This window comes from Parasteatoda tepidariorum, chromosome 5, assembly GCF_982258835.1.
Source record: "Parasteatoda tepidariorum strain Cologne lab strain chromosome 5, Ptep-v5.0, whole genome shotgun sequence".
NCBI lineage: Eukaryota > Metazoa > Arthropoda > Arachnida > Araneae > Theridiidae > Parasteatoda > Parasteatoda tepidariorum.
Genome location: NC_141759.1, coordinates 64,157,599 through 64,175,937, shown reverse-complemented (window position 1 = coordinate 64,175,937; position 18,339 = coordinate 64,157,599). Strand labels below are relative to the sequence as shown.

The 18,339-nt window shown below is 30.5% G+C and overlaps 1 protein-coding gene across 2 annotated transcripts; it reads left to right on the top strand.

The window, feature by feature from the left end:
* The first annotated feature begins 2,345 nt into the window (after nt 1-2,345).
* On the top strand, nt 2,346-17,061 carry LOC147809428 (fatty-acid amide hydrolase 2-like). Of its 2 annotated transcripts, none has more exons than XM_087164106.1 (8): nt 2,346-2,434; nt 5,115-5,297; nt 7,078-7,297; nt 8,830-9,039; nt 10,434-10,553; nt 12,208-12,362; nt 13,341-13,433; nt 15,354-16,834. In XM_087164106.1, the coding sequence occupies exons 2-8, from the start codon at nt 5,208-5,210 to the stop codon at nt 15,957-15,959; spliced, it is 1,494 nt and encodes a 497-aa protein (XP_087020232.1). In that variant the 5' UTR covers nt 2,346-2,434; nt 5,115-5,207; the 3' UTR covers nt 15,960-16,834. The 2 variants fall into 2 exon arrangements, with proteins under 2 accessions (XP_087020232.1, XP_087020231.1); XM_087164105.1 differs by lacking the exon at nt 2,346-2,434 and adding an exon at nt 2,580-2,783 and having other exon boundaries at nt 15,354-17,061.
* The last annotated feature ends 1,278 nt before the right edge of the window (nt 17,062-18,339 follow it).

Genomic DNA, 18,339 nt, shown 5'->3' with positions numbered 1-18,339 from the left:
CTGAACCTTTATGCCAAATCGATCAAAAAACTTAACATGCTCATAAAAGTAGTTGGTACTTTTCAGTTAGCCGGGCGTAAACAAAAAAACTTTCATTTAATTTCAATTTTTTTAAACTCTGAATAAAATGGACATTCACAAAAATTGAATAAAATAAAAGAAGGGACAGGGATAGCCTGGTAGGTAGAGCACTGGGCCCATGTCCAAGGGGTAGTGGGTTCAATCCCCATCGGCAAAAGACTCCCCGTGTAGAAAATGGTGACTGGTGCACGTTAAAAATATGTCGAGTCACTAAGTCCTCCATGTTCCCATAACAAATCGTACCAACTACCTCTGGGGGTACTGATCCAGGAGTTGTCTTGTCTTCTGGATTGGTTCAATTCTACAATGCTACGGAGTTGTACATTAGTAGTCGTAAGATCTAAACTGGGTCGACTATTCAACAACGGTTATAAAATAAAATGAAATAAAAGAAGTAAAAAAAAATTAAAAAGAGCTGATTTTTCATGCACCTGACTAATTGAAAAACATCAAGATATTCCTTGATCCCATTAGATTTGTCTTAAGAAACTAGATCTACAAAAATAGTAAAAAGTACATTAATCATCGACACAGATTCTCTATCATTCACTAGAATCACCTATGGATATTTTAATGAAATACATGGCTATTATCAAGGCTGTTATGTAAGTGTTTCATTGCACTTTGCATGGTAGGCTGAGTACCCAGAGAATATTTCCTGTACTACTGAGACCCTTTTTAAAGAAGAATTTTTTTTTATCATTTGGTGTCTTCGCTCTTTGATAGATTTCATCCGTAATTTTCCAGAACTTAAATTAAAAAATTTTAATAAAATTTCTTCAACTTGGTCATGGCTGTTAATTTATTCTTCAGATTCTCTTGCTGTTAATTTTGTTATATCAGGTGAATGAAAAGATGATAAGTGGCTCTTTTTTATTTAAGAATCTGTGATCTGTGCTTGTTTTGTCTGACGCTCGAAAATTACTACTATATACAGGTAAATTTAACTTGTGAATATACAACGTGTTCCACTGAGTAGTATCAATATCTCCAGTACCAATATTTAGACGCTGAGTAGCAGCAATATTTTATGGACCACTTGGCTTGTTACTAAAAGTTAATCAGTCTTGTTCAAATTATTGTTTGTTTCTTCTCCTTTTTCTGTTCCTTTTTTTCTTATCTTCGTTGTCCTGCTTTTTCTTGTTGTCTTTGTTACTCTGCTATTTCTTTATTTCCGATACGATTCTCTTCAATCACTACAAACATTTCTTTAAACAAATTGAATTTTTAAAACGTATTAAATCACTCAGTACTATTGTCCTTGACACTTTACCCTGACTCCTCATTTAATTCTACTAAATCGCATTTTTTTGCTCATTCCAAGAAAGCCATAATAAATAACACAAACACGATTCCTTTAAAGTAAATAAGTTTATCAATAAAATATATTTAAGCTGTAAAACATTTATTAAAAACGTCAACAAGGCTTATATCATTTTCAACTCCCGTGATGGGTCAGTGCACACCTTACAATCAAAAAACCAATCTCAACAAATAAATAAAACAACTAATTTTAAGATGTTCCAAAATTGTCTGCTTCTTTTAATTTTTTGATCTCTGTGTACTATCTTTCTATCGGTGCTAGCGTGATCTGAATATTTTTAGGATTCTTCCAATATGCGTACACACAATCATAATAACTTTAATTAGTTTTATTATCTATTTTCAATGAGATCACGCAACAAAATTGTGGGAGTAATTCCCATTCCTCTAGTAAACTTTTTTTCTGCTTTTATTTTAAAACAAATTACGCAACATAATGTAAAGAAATGTATGAACCACAACACTAAAATAACAGTGAATTATTAGTTTTTAAAAGCTGGATCAACAGGTTTAAAATTATTCTTGACAAACCGTTTTTTGCTTTACTGTCTGCGTATACGTGTACACAAACATAAAAACTTAGTTATTAGTTATCTTATTTATTTTCAGTGTCATTTCGCAACAAAATTGTGAAAGCAATTTCCGTTCCTCAAACAAACTTTTCTTCTAATTCTATTTTAAAACAAATTGCGCAGCAAAATATGAGAAAATTATTAACAGCAATCATGGGATTATTTAAAGTAACCAAGTAAAAATCATGTATATAAAGTATATAAAGTAAAAATCATGGGATTATATAAAGTAACAAATTATCTGAAAATAGACATCACCTGATTAAAAAAATAAAACTTACCTTTTATGTAACTCATGATATTACGTAAGACGACCATTACTGATTAATAAAAAATGTAACCGGGAATCTTCTCAATCATTTTCATAGAATCAAAAGTGTATACTATTTAAAATTCTTTTGTCACCTGTCTAGAATCTTAATGCTTTTTTTCTTTTTTCAAGAAAGTAAATCTCTTATGTAAGTTAACATTTTTTTTCCATCCTGGACCAAATTTAACTACTTAGCCTCGAAGAAGAGCATCTGATAAAATAAACAAACATAAAATAATAAAATAAACTCATAAAATAAACAATTACAGACGATTTTCTTGTCAATTTTTTTTAGCTTTCAAAGAACGATAACAAACAGCATTTGTGTAATATGAATCATGTTCTCAGTATCATTTAGTAGTATTTAAAATCATTCGGTTAATTATTTCTTAACTGTGTTTTTCTGCATTGTTCAGTTATTCAAATATTAGTTAAAATAACACCAAACGAATTTTTTTATTCCTAAAGAACAAATAGAAATGGCTTTCGAGAGAATTGTAAGTAGATCGTTTGGCTATCTTTATAACTATTATCAACAATATTTTCTTAATTATTTTGTTTGTTCATTTTTTTTGTTGTCTTTTTTACAATTTTTTAAAATTAATGTTATTATAAAATTTTAACATAAAATTTTAAACTAATTTTTAATTCGAGAAACTTCTTAATCATTTTAGAATCAAAATATACATATAGGATTTAAAAGAAAAATTTTTCTCCATCAAGAATTTTAATCTTTTTTTTTTCTTTTTAACTAAGTAATTCTCTTATGTAAATTTATATTTTTATTCCCCCAGGAATCTGGACAGATTTCACAACTTGGCCTCGATATGGATATCTGATAAACAAAAAAAATGAACTGATTAAAAAATTAATTAATTAAAAATTAAATTGCTAAATTAACAATCACCGACGATATTTATCTTAAGTATTTTAGCTTTCAAAAAGCAATTACAAACATCATTTGTGTAAAATGGATCATGTTGGTATTATCATTTAGTATTTGAAATAGTTTGGTTAAATATTTATGAACTCTATTTGTCTATATTATTTAGTTATTTAAATATATGTTAAAATCATCAAATTGTTTCTTAAATAACAATTAGAAATGGTTTTCGAGAAGATTGTGAGAAAATTGTTTGATTATCCTCATCACTATTATCAAGAATATTTAAATATTTTGCGTTGTATGTTGATTTTTGTTGCCCTTCATTACATTTTTCAAAACATCTTATTATTACATAATTTTAACATTAAATTTTAAACTAATTTCAATAAATTTAACAATCAGTGCCTTTTGTTACAAGTTCAAAAATTTTTTGGTGCTTTTTGTTTAATTCAGCAAGTATACTTTAATGGAACTTAATATTATATTCCTTCTTTAAAAGAGTTTTTTTGCAAAGAATTCGGTATTAAAGAGTTGCTAAGACTGATTTCGTATTTAAATGTTGACCAGAGAAATATTTTCTTACTTTATACTATTGAAATGTTTCGTAAATCGTAAATTGGAGCTAAACATAGCATTAGAGCTAATATTGAGCTAATTGAGAGAGTTCTAATACACACAGAGGCATTGAAGTACCTCTGAATCTCTTCAACTTTGAAGTTGTTAATATCAGCTGAATTGTGGTCCTTTCAAACAATCTAGCTCATAATTTTCCCATTACGTCATAATCTTTTTTTTTTGTTACAAAAAATCTGTTTGTAATACTTTAAATAACTCTGGAAAAAACTATGACAATACATATTACAAAATTTTACAAATAATAGTATACCATTAGGAGTTTTCAGAAACTAAACGGTCATTTCCAGTCAGAGCCAGTTTAATTAGGGCTCGTATAATTTTAGGGCCCCCTATCAGGGACTTCTAAAGTTTATGAGGATAAAATTGATTTTTGTGATTTTCAAAAAATATATTTGATATTTTCACGAGTGATGTTTCGCGATTTTCTTTTATAATCATTAAAAATTTCATGCATTTTCAATTGTAATATTCAGAAACTAGAAAAAAAATATATCTAGTTTCATTTCGTTCTGTCTCTCACCCAACTATCTAATTTTATTCATTTTATTCCCTTGAGACACGAATGCTTTTTTTTTCAACTAACTTCCTGTAAATATCGACAAAACATAATTTTCTTGGTTCTCAGTGGGCAAAATAAAAACAAAATTCTAATTAAATATAGTGCTTATAAATATGTTTTTCTCTTTTTCGAAAAATATACTTAGATTTTTTTTATTGATATAAAACTACAATATTATATAAAGTCTTTTTAAAAATTCAACAAATGTGAAAACAAGGTTTTTTGTACTTTGAAGAATCCTTAAATTTTGTCCCGGGACCTGTAAAATATTTGCTCAGCTTTCGATGTCGTTGTTTTCTTCATCCGCTGCACTGTAGCCTTCGTGGGCACAGAAACACATGAAGGGAGTACCCAGTCTTATCACGAGAGCAGAGGTTATCGTAACGAAACATAACAGTGCTACTATAATTTGCTAGGGTATGAACCTTTAATAAACGTATTATAAGCTGAACTAAAGCTAATTTTTACAGCTCTAATGAAAAATAAAGGTAGCTTAAGAACAAGAGAATATTAGTTAGTTGACTAACTAAAACAAACTTATTCATTCAGGCTCCGTAAATTAACTGACAAGAGCATGCTAATATGGAAGGTCCTTCTTCACTAGTAAGGTTATCCCATAGAAAAGAGAACTAATTCCCATACAATCGAGATACCCGGTCTTAGCACACTCTCCCCTAAGGGGTGATTGCTTGTTACACTGAAGAAGTAAAAAAAAAATTTCTAATTTTACCCGTTCTTTCTCTTTAGGTAGCACGTTCGATTGCACACATTTTGAGGATAATTCTAACATTCACACGACCATTCTCTGACGAAATTCTTTCGATTTTGTACCGAATTTTCATGGGACCTACAAAGCCACTACCTCCCATACGCAATCCTTTATTATTTTACACAGCTTCCGAACTTGCTGAAAAAATTCGAACACGGCAGGTAAAAATGATTGTTTTTTTTTAATTTTGTCCTTTTGTATAAAAATATATTGTTTACTTTATTATCTAACTCTGATATAAATTTTAAATATAAGTTCAAATTCTATTGTTTTGGTTTGACATTAATTTTAGAAAATAGAAAAAAAAGTACAATATCAAAGACGTATTCGCCAAATATTAAAGCTAAAAAAAATCCAGTGTTCTTATTTAATAATAGAAAATAGACAAGTATTTTTTACAGAAAAATGTTTTTTTAAAACCATGTTTTTCAAGTGAATTTAAAATGAGAAAACAAATTGATTTTATTATTGCAATAATATCTAAAAAATTGAAAAAAAGAAAAGAAAAGAAGAAACGATACAAAAGAAAATAAAAAAATAACATTGGAGCCCCTTAACATAAAACAACACCAGAAATTCTTTTGCGTTTTTAGAAAGTTACTCTACATTTTGTGTCGTATGTTGATTTTTGTTGCCTTTCGGTACATTTTTCTAAAAAATTTCATTATTATATAATTTTAACATTAAATAAAGTGACTAAACACACAGTACATTTTTTGCTTTCGTGGAATTTGCCAGCCGAATATAATGGATACTCCCAGAGAAGGGAGATGACCAAGGGAGAAAATTCACCATAATTCTTAAATTTAAAATACAAAAAAGGGTTGATCAAAATAATAGAAACACTTCCGTTCTATCGCTATGCAAACAATTTTTCTTTCAGCAACCAATATTTTCGTAGATTCTAAATGGCTAAACTGCTGACGAAATTTGAAAGATCTTGCGTGAAGCTTTTAAAAATAATGTCATTTTTACACATGCAAAGATCGGATTAAACAAAATGTGCAATGGAATACAATAACTTTTTTCAAATTTATACCAACAATTACTTTGTAGGATGATTTTTTTAAATTGTATTGGTATTAATAAAGGAAATCAGTTTTTAACAAATTTTGCAAGGTTAAAATAGACACCAATTTCAAAAGCTTCAAGCATGATCTTTCAAATTGTGCTTACAGTTTTGCCATGTAAAAACTTCCAAAACATTTATTACTGAAAGAAAAATTGTTGATGTTGAAGTTAGTATAAAAGTGTCCCATTACTTTTCAATGTTACTATTACTATATCATGATATCAATCTGCTTATACTGACAACTACATTAGCAGCCAACTGCCTTTCTTGCTATTAATGACCTTCACGCCATTTGTCTCAGTTGCCTACGGCCACACTTATCAGAGCATCAGCTGGCCTGGACAGGGGTGCCACGGACGACTAAGAATTTAAAAAGCGGTAGAAACTCAATTCATTTTTATTTATTCAGAATCTTTTTAAATGTTCAATTGCAACTACAACTATGACTTTCATTTCAAATGATTCATAGTTAAATCAAAAAGATTCTTTGTAAATGTTTTTAATTTTTTAATCGCCACATTTTTTTTTTCAGTCGCCCTTTTTCACCCCCAACCCTGCGTGAATAGTCGCTCCGCGCCATATGAAGCCAATTCAATCCAAATTCCTATAAATTTTAATTAATAGCTGGATTCATGGATGAAACAATTTTGTATTCATGGTATATTAATTAATAAGACAATAATTATTTTGCATATATAGCATATTAATTAATTAATAAGATCTTTTTTACTCCTTCCGAAATTAAATGCTTTTGTTCCCAATTTTTTTATTCTTTTTCTTGGATAAGGATCCCTGAGATAGTTTTTCTCGTGACCGTAAGTCAGTACACAAACTTGAAAAAGTATAATAAGTAAAGTGTTTCAATGCAGGTGAAATGTGAGGATGTAATGAAAGCTTACGTGGAAAGATCCCGGGAGGTACATCCTTTTATTAATGCAGCTTGTGACGAGAGATATGAAGATGCACTGAAAGATGCAAGAAATATCGATATCTTTTTGGATAAAAATGAAAAGCGTCTGGATGATATTGAGAGAGATACACCGCTACTCGGAGTACCTTTTACGTGCAAAGAAGCTATAGGAGTCAAAGGTACCTTAAGCATATGTATTATCTTTTATCTTCTAAATACTATATATACACCGAAGAGCCATTACATTTTGATCACCCTCCATCTATAACAATGGGCTCTTCCAGGTCTTCATGGTTTCTCGTTGAGGAACAATGCTTTCATGGGGAACATTAGGACCCATAATCCTCATAGAACAATCCCTGACGTCTGTAAGCTACTTGAACATAGTTGCAAATCAGGTTCACCCATTCATGGCAACAGTTTTTCCTGCGGGGGATGGTGTTTACCAACAGGATAATGCACCATGTCATAAGGGTCGAATCGTCATGGATTGGTTCAAGTCATGTCTTGGCCCCCAAATTCACCTGACCTTAATCCAATAGAGCATTTGTGGTCCTACTTGGAAAACCAAATTTGTGCTGCCACGCTACCCCCTCGCAATGTGAGGGAATTGCAGGACCAGTTGGTGAGCGCTTAGTACCAGATACCTCAGACTACCCATCAGCACTTTGTGGAATCAATGCCACGGCGGGTGCTAGCAGTTGTGAGGGCTAAAGGTGGTCCTGCATGTTATTAGCAGGGTGGTCATAATGTAATGGCTCTTCGGTGTATATGTATTGTTATTTTGCAGAGAATTTTCTTCCTAGATACTGCAGTGCGAATGTAAAGACAATGTAAGTGCTTCACGATAGATTTCGAGAAATGTGGATTGACTCAAATTTTCTTTCGATTGACTACAATTTTCTATAAATTAAACGATATGGAATCTAAAATAAAATTTCAAATATCTCATAAAGCAAAATTTATTTTCGGACATAAGTTTTTTTTTACATAAAACTTCTGCACAAAAATGCCAAATAGTAAATAAAAATCACAATTTCGAATTTTCAGTGCTTACGTTGATTTTTCTTTAGTGCGGCAGCATACCTTCCAACATATGAAGCTCGTGTGAAATATTTTCTCCCGTAGTATAGAACTAAACCAGAAATTATTAAAATAATTTGTATTTTTGTAAAACTTTTATCAGAACTTAAGAGTATAACTATTTGTCTATAAAACTCTTAATTTCTCTGTTTTAATAATTCGTGTGTAGTGACCACAGAAGCACACAACATCATATTTGGTATATTTTCAATAAACATATACTGAAAACTTCCAGAACTTCTTACCAAACCCTTACAAACTGCAATAAAGAGATTCAAAAATAATTTAAAGCTTTAATTTAATCGCTATTACATTAATTATGATTATTGATGATTTTTATTATTTTCTGTTAAAAAAAGTAGACCTAAATTTTACATTTTGGATAATACAGTTTTATTGACTTTTTATGTAATTAATACATATTTTTTTTTGGTACTTCATTGTAAAACAAAATATTTTGATATCATATTATTTTCACTAAAATCTGTATTAACTAATAAAGATACTTTAAAGTATGTAGCAAATGATAAGAAGCAATGAAAATGATAAGAATAAGTAAAATAAACCAGATTTTCAAAATAAATCTTTAAAATTTTGTTTTATTGTGGAATTTTTTTTTTATCTTTAGGAATGGCCCAGACTTGTGGTTATTATAAATCGAAAAATGCAGTTGCTGCAAAAGATGCCGATACTACAGCACTATATAGAAAAGCTGGAGCAGTACCTGTGACTGTTACAAACGTTCCAGAAGCGTCATTGTGGTGGGAGAGTGCAAATCTTGTCTTTGGAATGTGTAAAAATCCATATGATAACACAAGAACAGTTGGGGGAAGTTCAGGTAGTAATCCATAATTTTTTTATGCAAAACTCGTTTAACTAAATCCGTATGATAACACAAGAGCAGTTGGAGAAAGCTCAAGGACTAATCCATAACTGTTTTAGTAAAACTTGTTTCACTGAATCCGTATGATAATAAAAGAACAGTTAGAGGAAATTCAGGGTAGTAAACCATAATTTTTTTATGCAAAGTCGTTTTACAAAATTAATATGATAACACAAGAACAGTTGGAGGAAGTTCAAGTAGTAATCCATATTTTTTTCACGCAAAACTCGTTTTACTAAATCAATATGATAACACAAGAGCAGTTAGAGGAAGTTCAGGGAGTAATCCGTAACTGTTTTGTCAAAACTCGTTTTACTAAATCCATATGATAATAAAGAAACAGTTAGAGGAAATTTAGTGTGGTAATCCGTATTTTGTATACAAAAGTTGTTTAACAAAATTAATATGATAACACAAGAACCGAAGTTCGTGTAGCAATAATTCTATAAATTTTAATGTAAACCTTATTGCACTGAATCCATATAATAGCATAAGAAAACAAAATGAGGAAGTTTGAGTAATATATAATTGTTCCGTTTCTAAAAAGAACTCACAATGATGATAAGATTCTCAAAAGGTTCATCTATTTTAGTTTCTTGTAGCTATAAAACTTAAGTATTATTTGAAAGTTTTAACAAAGCTCATAAAGGCAACGAAATCGAAATATCATCATTAACGTCTAGTTGAACACATTCTTTTGCATGATGATGCTAGATTGCAAACAGCAAATATAACCAATGAACTTCGGCAGAAACTCAAATAATGAACTTAATCCCACATCTATTTTGATGTGTCTTACATTTTCCATCAGCTCAAAAAAGGACTACGGGTTTCAAACAAACGAAGTGATCAAGATGCGCAGCTTATCCAAACTATAGTCAATGGTTTTTGCGAGCATGACATTGTGCAACTATTAACACAATGGGGAAAGTGTCTGAACCATAGCTGCCGAATCTTCTGATTGATTTTCTTCAGATTATTTTGAGATTTTCTTTTTGTACTTAAACTGGTAATAAAATATATACCTTTAATATTTATATTTTATTTAACAAAATCGTATTATTTTGACTACCACTACTCATAAATATTATAAGTAAATGAATCCAAATCCTTATCTAATTTTAAGAAATATTAATTTTTCGCGAAGGTAAGACAATTTCTGCTTCAAATTGCAAATTCAACTGTTACATCGCTACCAATACAAAGTACCTTAAACTGAAAGCGTGGAAAATGGCAACAATGGAAATGGCCAATTAAGACTACACTTTTCGGTTAGATTAAGTAAATTGTATGAAACAGCGATTGGCTTGTTATTTACTAAACATACCAAATTTGTCATAATTTTTCAGGTGGGGAAGCAGCTATAATAACATCTGCTGCAGCTGTTATTGGTATTGGAAGCGACTTGGCTGGTAGCATACGAATGCCATCATCATTTTGTGGAATTTTCGGGCATAAGCCTTCCCGAAGTGAGTATCTTATTATTATGAACTTAAGTTTCAACTTAAAAAATAGTTTAATATAATTGGATACCAACAATGTACGTCATATTTATTAAATGGTGACATTTGTAAATTCAGAAGCTAATCAGGTTCGACAAACGTACATGACGTCGCTTACCGTCATCCAATTAAATCTGATTTAAATCACCTGATCGGGCATCAGGTGATTCAAATCATATTAAATCAGATCAATCACTTCAATTTTCTAGAGTTCCAAGTACCCAATTATTATAAAAAGTTTATCTCCTTAAAAGAGTCTTTCAAATATTTATACTTCAGTTCGCGTCATCATAATTTGGTAGTGTATAAAAAAGTCGGCAAATGCAGATCGATTTTGCTATAACAATCGCCCCTTGAAATGAGCAGTTTCTATTTAACGTAATCAGAGCTAAAATGAATCAAGTCTATAAACAATAGTTTTGAGATAAATGTTGCTATTAACATGAAAAGAATCCTTTAGCGATTTAAGCCTATTAGATTTATGAATTTAGTTCTCTCATGTTAGTTTCAGGGACATAGTTCACTATAACTCTTAATATATTGGGTGTTTATGAACTCTACATACAAACTTGGAAGGAAGGAAGAGAGCACATCATAAAAATTGATAATTCCATAAATTGTCAATGCACGCCTCTAGAGACGCTATCCTGTTGTAGACGAGCTGCTCATGCGTATTTGAACATGTACTTAGATGTACTTACATTTGAACACGTCTAAATTATCTTAATTTCATGTTTTCTCACATTTATTGTCAAACCATTTTAAGTGGAAGTGTTCCCCAAGCTTGTAAAAATCGTCAATTGTATTTTACTTTTCCTTAAGATTTTAACTGTTTTCATTGCAGTTTAATTTCTTTAAAGAAATATTTGAAATATTGATAAAAGAATTATTATAAACAAAAAGATATATGATGTCACGTAAAAATTATTAATTGAATCAATCGAAAAATCACCAGTTAAGCGATTAACAAACGTTTAACGTTAAACGATAAACTTCTTAAAATTTGAAGAATTTTGGAGTGGGTTAAAAGCTCCGAGGAACAAACCGACTCTTTATCCAAGTTTCAAAATATTAAATTATTATATTCAAAGAACACAATACATGCTCCATTTAACAATTCGAAAAAGTTGAGCCGTCGAGGCTCAGGGGATAAAGCGCTCGACACTCTCAATGATGTGATCCTGGTTCAAATCCCAGCGATGGCTGGTCGATACAATTCACACGGACCACAATGCTGACGTAAAATATCATCAGTGGTAGGCAGATCATGTATTAGAGTCCCCTTGCCATCTGGCTAACCATGGGGGTTTCAGTGGCTTTTTACTCTATGTAACGCAAATGCGGGTTAGTTCCATCAAAGAGTCCTCCACAACGATAAATTTCTCCCAATACTTGATCCAAGAGTTCCCTTGTCTTCTGGATTGAGTTCAAAATTGCGAGGCTATGGAATTGAACATTAATAGTCGTAAATTCAAAAAAATTGCTTCCGCAGTTTATCGATGATTGCAAAATAGAATAAAACAATGCGAAGTTAAGTTGGCATGAAGTTTAGATGTTTTGTAAGCTTTCTCAGTTGTTTGATTGCAACGTAACATTTCAATGAATTGATTTGGTTGAATAGATTATATATCAAACTGCTCCCCGGAAGATGCAGAAGAAGACGCCTTATTGGATGATTTCATTAGCACAGGACCAATGTGTCGATACGCCAAAGATTTGTCCTTATTGGTGCGAATTTTATCTGACAACAGCAATAAAGTGCCACTGGACAAAAGAGTAAGTATTTTTCAGAATTATAGAAAAATTTTAGATATCAAATTATTAGTGGACAAGGTTTTCTGTAATATGGCGAAAATTGACATCCAAAAAGTATGCAAAATAGGGGTCACGAAATAATATAAGTGGTGAAAAAAAAAACGTTTTCGAATTCTGTCGAATTACTACTGAGAAGGACGAAATTAAACATCTAAGTTTGAAGTTGTTTTCAATGTTTCAGTCTTTTCTCCTTTTTTAGTTTCTTCTGGCAAATAAATGGGCTTTGAAGTTTTGAATCTCGCCTTTCTCGTTAATGGTTCGTCAGGTTCAGATAAAAAATTTCTTTAAACATAAGTTTGAGATTAACATTTTCTAAACTGCGATGTTTCTTCACTGATCATTTACTTCTTTTTCTCGTGGTTCATAAAAATTTATATTAAGGGTTATGATTACCAAAAATCAGCATAATTTAAGATACTAAAGCCTTTTGCAATAAGCATAGACGGTAGAGTTCATGTTATTGTTCCAAATGTTGAATGAACTTAAAATTATATTGATACAAAATAAGGGCCTAGCTAACAAAGAAAAACCTTAAAGTGTAGAAACGTGTTTAATTTTAATACTTAAATACTCACAGTTTATTTGCATATCCAGATCCACATTTAACTTTCCTTTAGAGTTAAATAATGAGCCAAAACATGCATATTATTTCCTAACTTATTCTTTTGTTACATAAAAACTGTTCTCAGATTATCGCCATTAACATAACATTTATGACAATAATCTAATCAGACTCTGTCATACAGAGATCGTAACGATTACTTAATAAAAAATTATTATCAATTTCTGACGAATAATTGTCAAGGTCAGGCAGTATAACTAAACTAAAAGAGTATTGAAAATAAATTGTGCAAAGTGTCTGAAGTAATTGGCAAGTGAATTATTTTTATAAAAATAATAATATGTTTCATATTTGTGTAATAGTCTTTATTTTTAAAGGTGAATTTTCGGAATGTAAAAATTTATTACATGGAAGAAATTCCTGGGAAACTTAATTGCTCAACACCAGATGCTAAAAATAAAATTCACCAGGTTGGTAAGATGTTTCTCTGAAATTTATGTTATTTATAATATTATTTTTAATAGTTTGTTTCTAGCGGCAATTGAAAAGAAATTCATCATTTTTATTTTATTTATTTATTTATTTATTTGAAAAAAAGTTTACATTTTTTGCATATTATTTCAATTTTGTATTCAACTTCTTAAAAAAATACTCACATTTTATAGTATATTTTTTGTTTTAATAAAAATGTTCAAAATATACATAATACACACCATTTAATTTCTTACTTATGTTGAAGGAATAGTTTTATTTTATGCTAATTTTATGTCCATAAATATGTTTAAATGACGCATAATTAATCTTTAACAGTTTATGAGCTTCTCTAATGTTTAATAATTCTGTATTCTTGATCTCTGTTTTCTAACTCTGCATCAATTATAGCGAAAATGGAATGATTTAAAACATTTCTCACAGAACATCACCCTGGACCATACTGAAAAATACGTTTGACTGACCACAGCTACAATATTTTGGTCATTCAGTGGTATTTTGGTTCAGATTTGCAGCGAGAATGGTATATATTTTAGTATGGAGACATCACATAATTCCATTTCTGTTTTTTAACATACATAATGTGGTAGCTAATGATAGAAATTATCCACTTTGTTTATGCACATATGTCTTCCACTTCTTTTCCGATAAGGATAAATCACTTGTCACTATCAAATATTGTATTTTCGACTCATCGTCAAGCAAGAATGATTTAAGGAGCCAAGTATTCTACCTTTTTTTTTGGGGGGGGGGAGGATTTTTTTCCAACGCTTCAAAGGGGAACCTTGTACACTCCTAGGCCTAATATTCCAATGGAGATAATGCAATAACATCCTGAAAATATTTTTCAACTGATTCAAGAAACTACAAGGCGTGAGATACTTGATTCCAATACTTGATCCAGGAGCTCCCTTGTCTTCTGGATTGGGTTTTAAATTACAAGGCTACGGAGTTGAACTTTAGTAGTCGTAAACCCAAAACTGTGTCGACTGTTCAACGACGGTTATAAAATGCAAAATGAAAAAGTGTGAAGAATTAGAGCCGTGGTGACTCAGGGGATAAAGAGCTCGCCCAAAAAGATAACCTGAGTTCGAAACTCAGCGATGGTTGGTAGATGCGAACACGGCAAATAAAATAAAATGGAGAAAGACGAGCTCTTATAAGGTAGCTTTCAATTAGATTGAGTACTCATCTTTTAGCGGCCAGACTATATCTTTTAATTATTATTACTCATTATACTTTTCAGATCCAAGGTACGCTTTAGGATACTTCAACAAACACATGGTACCCATAACCTGGAAAAATTAACGAATGGTAACGGACTTTTCTCAAGACTGATTAAAATTTCAGAAAATTAACTTCCAATTATTTTTATATATTCAGTTTTGAAGTTTTTCGCACCACCGATAAACTGAATGAAAATACCTTTAGCAGTTATAAATGCTTCAAAGTATGTAATTTTTTAAACTTAAATTACCATTTTAAAGCAGTTTCAAGACCATGCTTGGTAAGAATCAGATATCAAATCTAGAGAGGTTATTGGTCAGCACTTTTAGCGTATTTTGTCTCACGCTTCATCTCCGCTTTTATTACTTTTGGTTATAAGGTACTTTTTCTTGAAGGTACTTGAAACCTTTCTGCTAAATGTTGCGTTTTCAATATAGTAATCGGTGCTGTGTAGGAAAAGTTTATCAAAAAATTCCGATATTCAAGAAACGATTAATGAATCATTGTAACTTCATAAAACGAACTAATTTGCGAGGCTGGTTTCAAAAATTTTTGTTCAAGATTTGTTTATATTTACAGTACTAAGAACTTATTTTGTTTTTTCTCTCATTTTAAACATAATTTAATATTTTTTGCTCACTTTAACTGTCAAAAATTTTTTTAAATTCCAGGCTGTGAAACACTTCGAAACAACGCACGGCGTGACGCCAACACGCTTAGAAATGGATGAACTAGAGTATGCATTTCCCATGTGGGAGTGCAAATTGCTAGAAAGAGGAATAGGTTCCGTCAAAGACATTCTAGCCGGTAAAGACGGTAAAATCAATCTGTGGTTAGAACTGCTAAAAAGTCTATTTCGTATGTCAAACCACACATTGCCATCAATTTTCTTGGCAATGATAGAAAGAAGAAGTAAAGACAAATTATATCATTTTTGTCTCCAGCAATACCGAAGTATGGAGAAGAAGTTTCTTGAAATCTTTAAGGAAGATGCCATTTTCTTGATACCGACTCATCCCGAGACTTCTCCCCATTACCTGATGACCATCCCAAAGTATCCAAACGTAGCGTACACGTGTATATTCAGTATTTTAGGGTTTGCGTCCACTCAGATACCAGCAGGATTGAGCCATGGATTACCATTTGGTATTCAGGCCATAAGTGGATATTATAAAGATCACCTTACGATAGCAACGGCAATCGAATTAGAAGAGGTTTTTGGTGGTTGGATAAGTCCATCTCCGGTAATTCTTGCAAAAAAGAAGCTAAGAACTTGACTTTTCATTTCATAACACTATATGTACTGCGCATTTGAGCGTTTTGTTCGTCTATATAAACAATAGGGGGGCTTGATTCATATATCAAAACCCGAAATGGTCTATCAGGAAACATTTTTATCTGTGAGAAGACACCATGTTTCTAATGAATTCACTTAGATTTACCTAATATACTATTAGATCTAGACTACATCTAGACCAGAGGTCCTTAGTTAATTTCGGCTATGAAATCCTAAATAATCCACAATCTTTTCACAGAACTCCGACTTAATAAAATAAGTAAAGACAAATGGGAACGTAATAACCAATAAAAGAGTACGGTGAAATTAAAGCTAAAAAAAACTGTTATAAGAGTTGATATAAATTTTTAGGAAACATACTTCTTTATAGGCGAATTTAGCTATTTTATTTTGATTGTAAGAACGCGACGGGAAATAGTAATGCAATTTTCTATCAATTTATGTAAGAAAATACTCTTTAATTGCCATCTTGACTTTTTATGGTTCTTCGTGAAAAAGCGATTTCACATGGTTAGGCATAATCACTTCACCTCTTGAGTTGCAAGTACCCAATTATAGAAAATCACAAAACAAGACATTTTAAAAGGTGTCTAGTAAATTAAAATTGTGTAGAAACATCAGTAGAATTACATGAAATATCCACAATTAAAAATAATTTTATTAAAAGGTAACACCCAAAAAGTTTTACAATTACAGCCAACAAAAATTTGGTAAGTGTTCCTACAACGTCACTTAAGACTATGTAGGTGGTTTCTACATAAAGTTCTTCCATTATAATGAGAGGTAAAAAAATAAATTTTGAGGATTTTTTTCAGCAAAAAAAAATTAGCAAAAAAATTAAAAAAATGAAAAAAATAAGCTCTTTTATTTGTATACTTCTGCATTGTCATTGCTTTAATGTAACGCTTAATGTTTTAATGTTTGTGTTATTCGTTATCTTTTCTAACAACTTGCTTTATGTTTATTGAATATAAAAAAATCTTTATATTTCACTCTTCTTATTTTTAAAATGTTACCAAATATCATCGTGTTAACTCTAGGAGTAAAAAAATGGCAATAAAATTATAACAATGAGACGTTTAGCAAAGCAAACAATTCTTATCCAAAGCATTAAAATTAACAAATTAAATGAATTCATATTTAGATGGAGAATTCATGAGTTACATTAACTTAATGTAGTACATTTTATACAATTAAATGACCATCGGGCTCATAAGAAAATATATCACCTATTTCTAGCACCTTGTTTACATCAGTACAGAATTTATTTGGTAAATAAAGAGTTCCTTAACTTAAATATTTCTGTTTCATCCTTCATCGTATTTTGGATAGTAAATGGTTAAATATAAAATACAGATATGTTTTAAAGACAGAATATGTTCACTCAAACTATTTATGACCAAAAGACAATGCCTTTACGTATCGTAATTCTATGTGAACTGTCGTCATTCTTACTTTATTTTCTATTTTGAAACATGATTTATTGCATGGAACAATAAGGCATTTCAATTGGAGATATTCGTATATGTTTCATAAGGTTGTTTCTATTTATTATGTTTCAAATACGTTTTCTTTTTTCTTAAGTGAAATCACATTTACTGCAAGCTACTTTCAGCATTAAAAATTTCACAATTTGAGACAAAAATAAAGAAGCGCGAGTTTCAATCTTTTATTCACTGTTTGTATTATTGTGAGTTTAAAACCGATGCAACAGACCTGCCAACCATCATTCTTTTTGAAGATCATTTTTACCAATTCGGTAATACAATATAACTACAACTGTATGAGAAAAAAAATTCTTTTTCAAATAAGATCACAGCTTAAACACACTCTCTTGTCCATATCATGCATTTATATTCATGTTAAAGTTTTGGCGACTGTTTATTTAAACAGTCGCTAAAAAGAGATGAGTCTTGAAATGACAACTGTATATATAAACAGTGGCTTAAAGTATTTAAAAAAGTTTTAGTTATCAATTTGTAAGTAGATATATGTAGTGTAGTGGTGCCAAAATAATTTAAATAAAAATGTTAATTTTTTTTTAAAAAAATTTTAAATTGTGAAAGAAAGCATAAATTTTGCTACCACTTTAGTTGTAAACATAAAACATTCCAAAAATCCATAAAAGTTGAGAACTAATAAGACTTTAAAATATTTCATATCTACCGTTTTTTATTGCATACCTGCTACTCTTTCAAATTTTCCGGAAGAGTTGGCAGGTTCGGACTCCGGACTCATTTGTGTACTTAATGTGGAAGCAAAATGTTTGCATTTAAGTTTTCATAAATTTGATTAATTGTGCTTTTTACTACCACTACATTTGAATAATTTAACCATATGAAACGGAACTAGTTAGTTAT

Bases quoted from the DNA above. Each gene is read 5' to 3' on its own strand.
- LOC147809428 (XM_087164105.1), top strand. The intron at 5,298-7,077 runs GTAAAAATGATT...GTTTCAATGCAG, and splicing joins AAAAAATTCGAACACGGCAG to GTGAAATGTGAGGATGTAAT. The intron at 10,554-12,207 runs GTGAGTATCTTA...TTGGTTGAATAG, and splicing joins CGGGCATAAGCCTTCCCGAA to ATTATATATCAAACTGCTCC.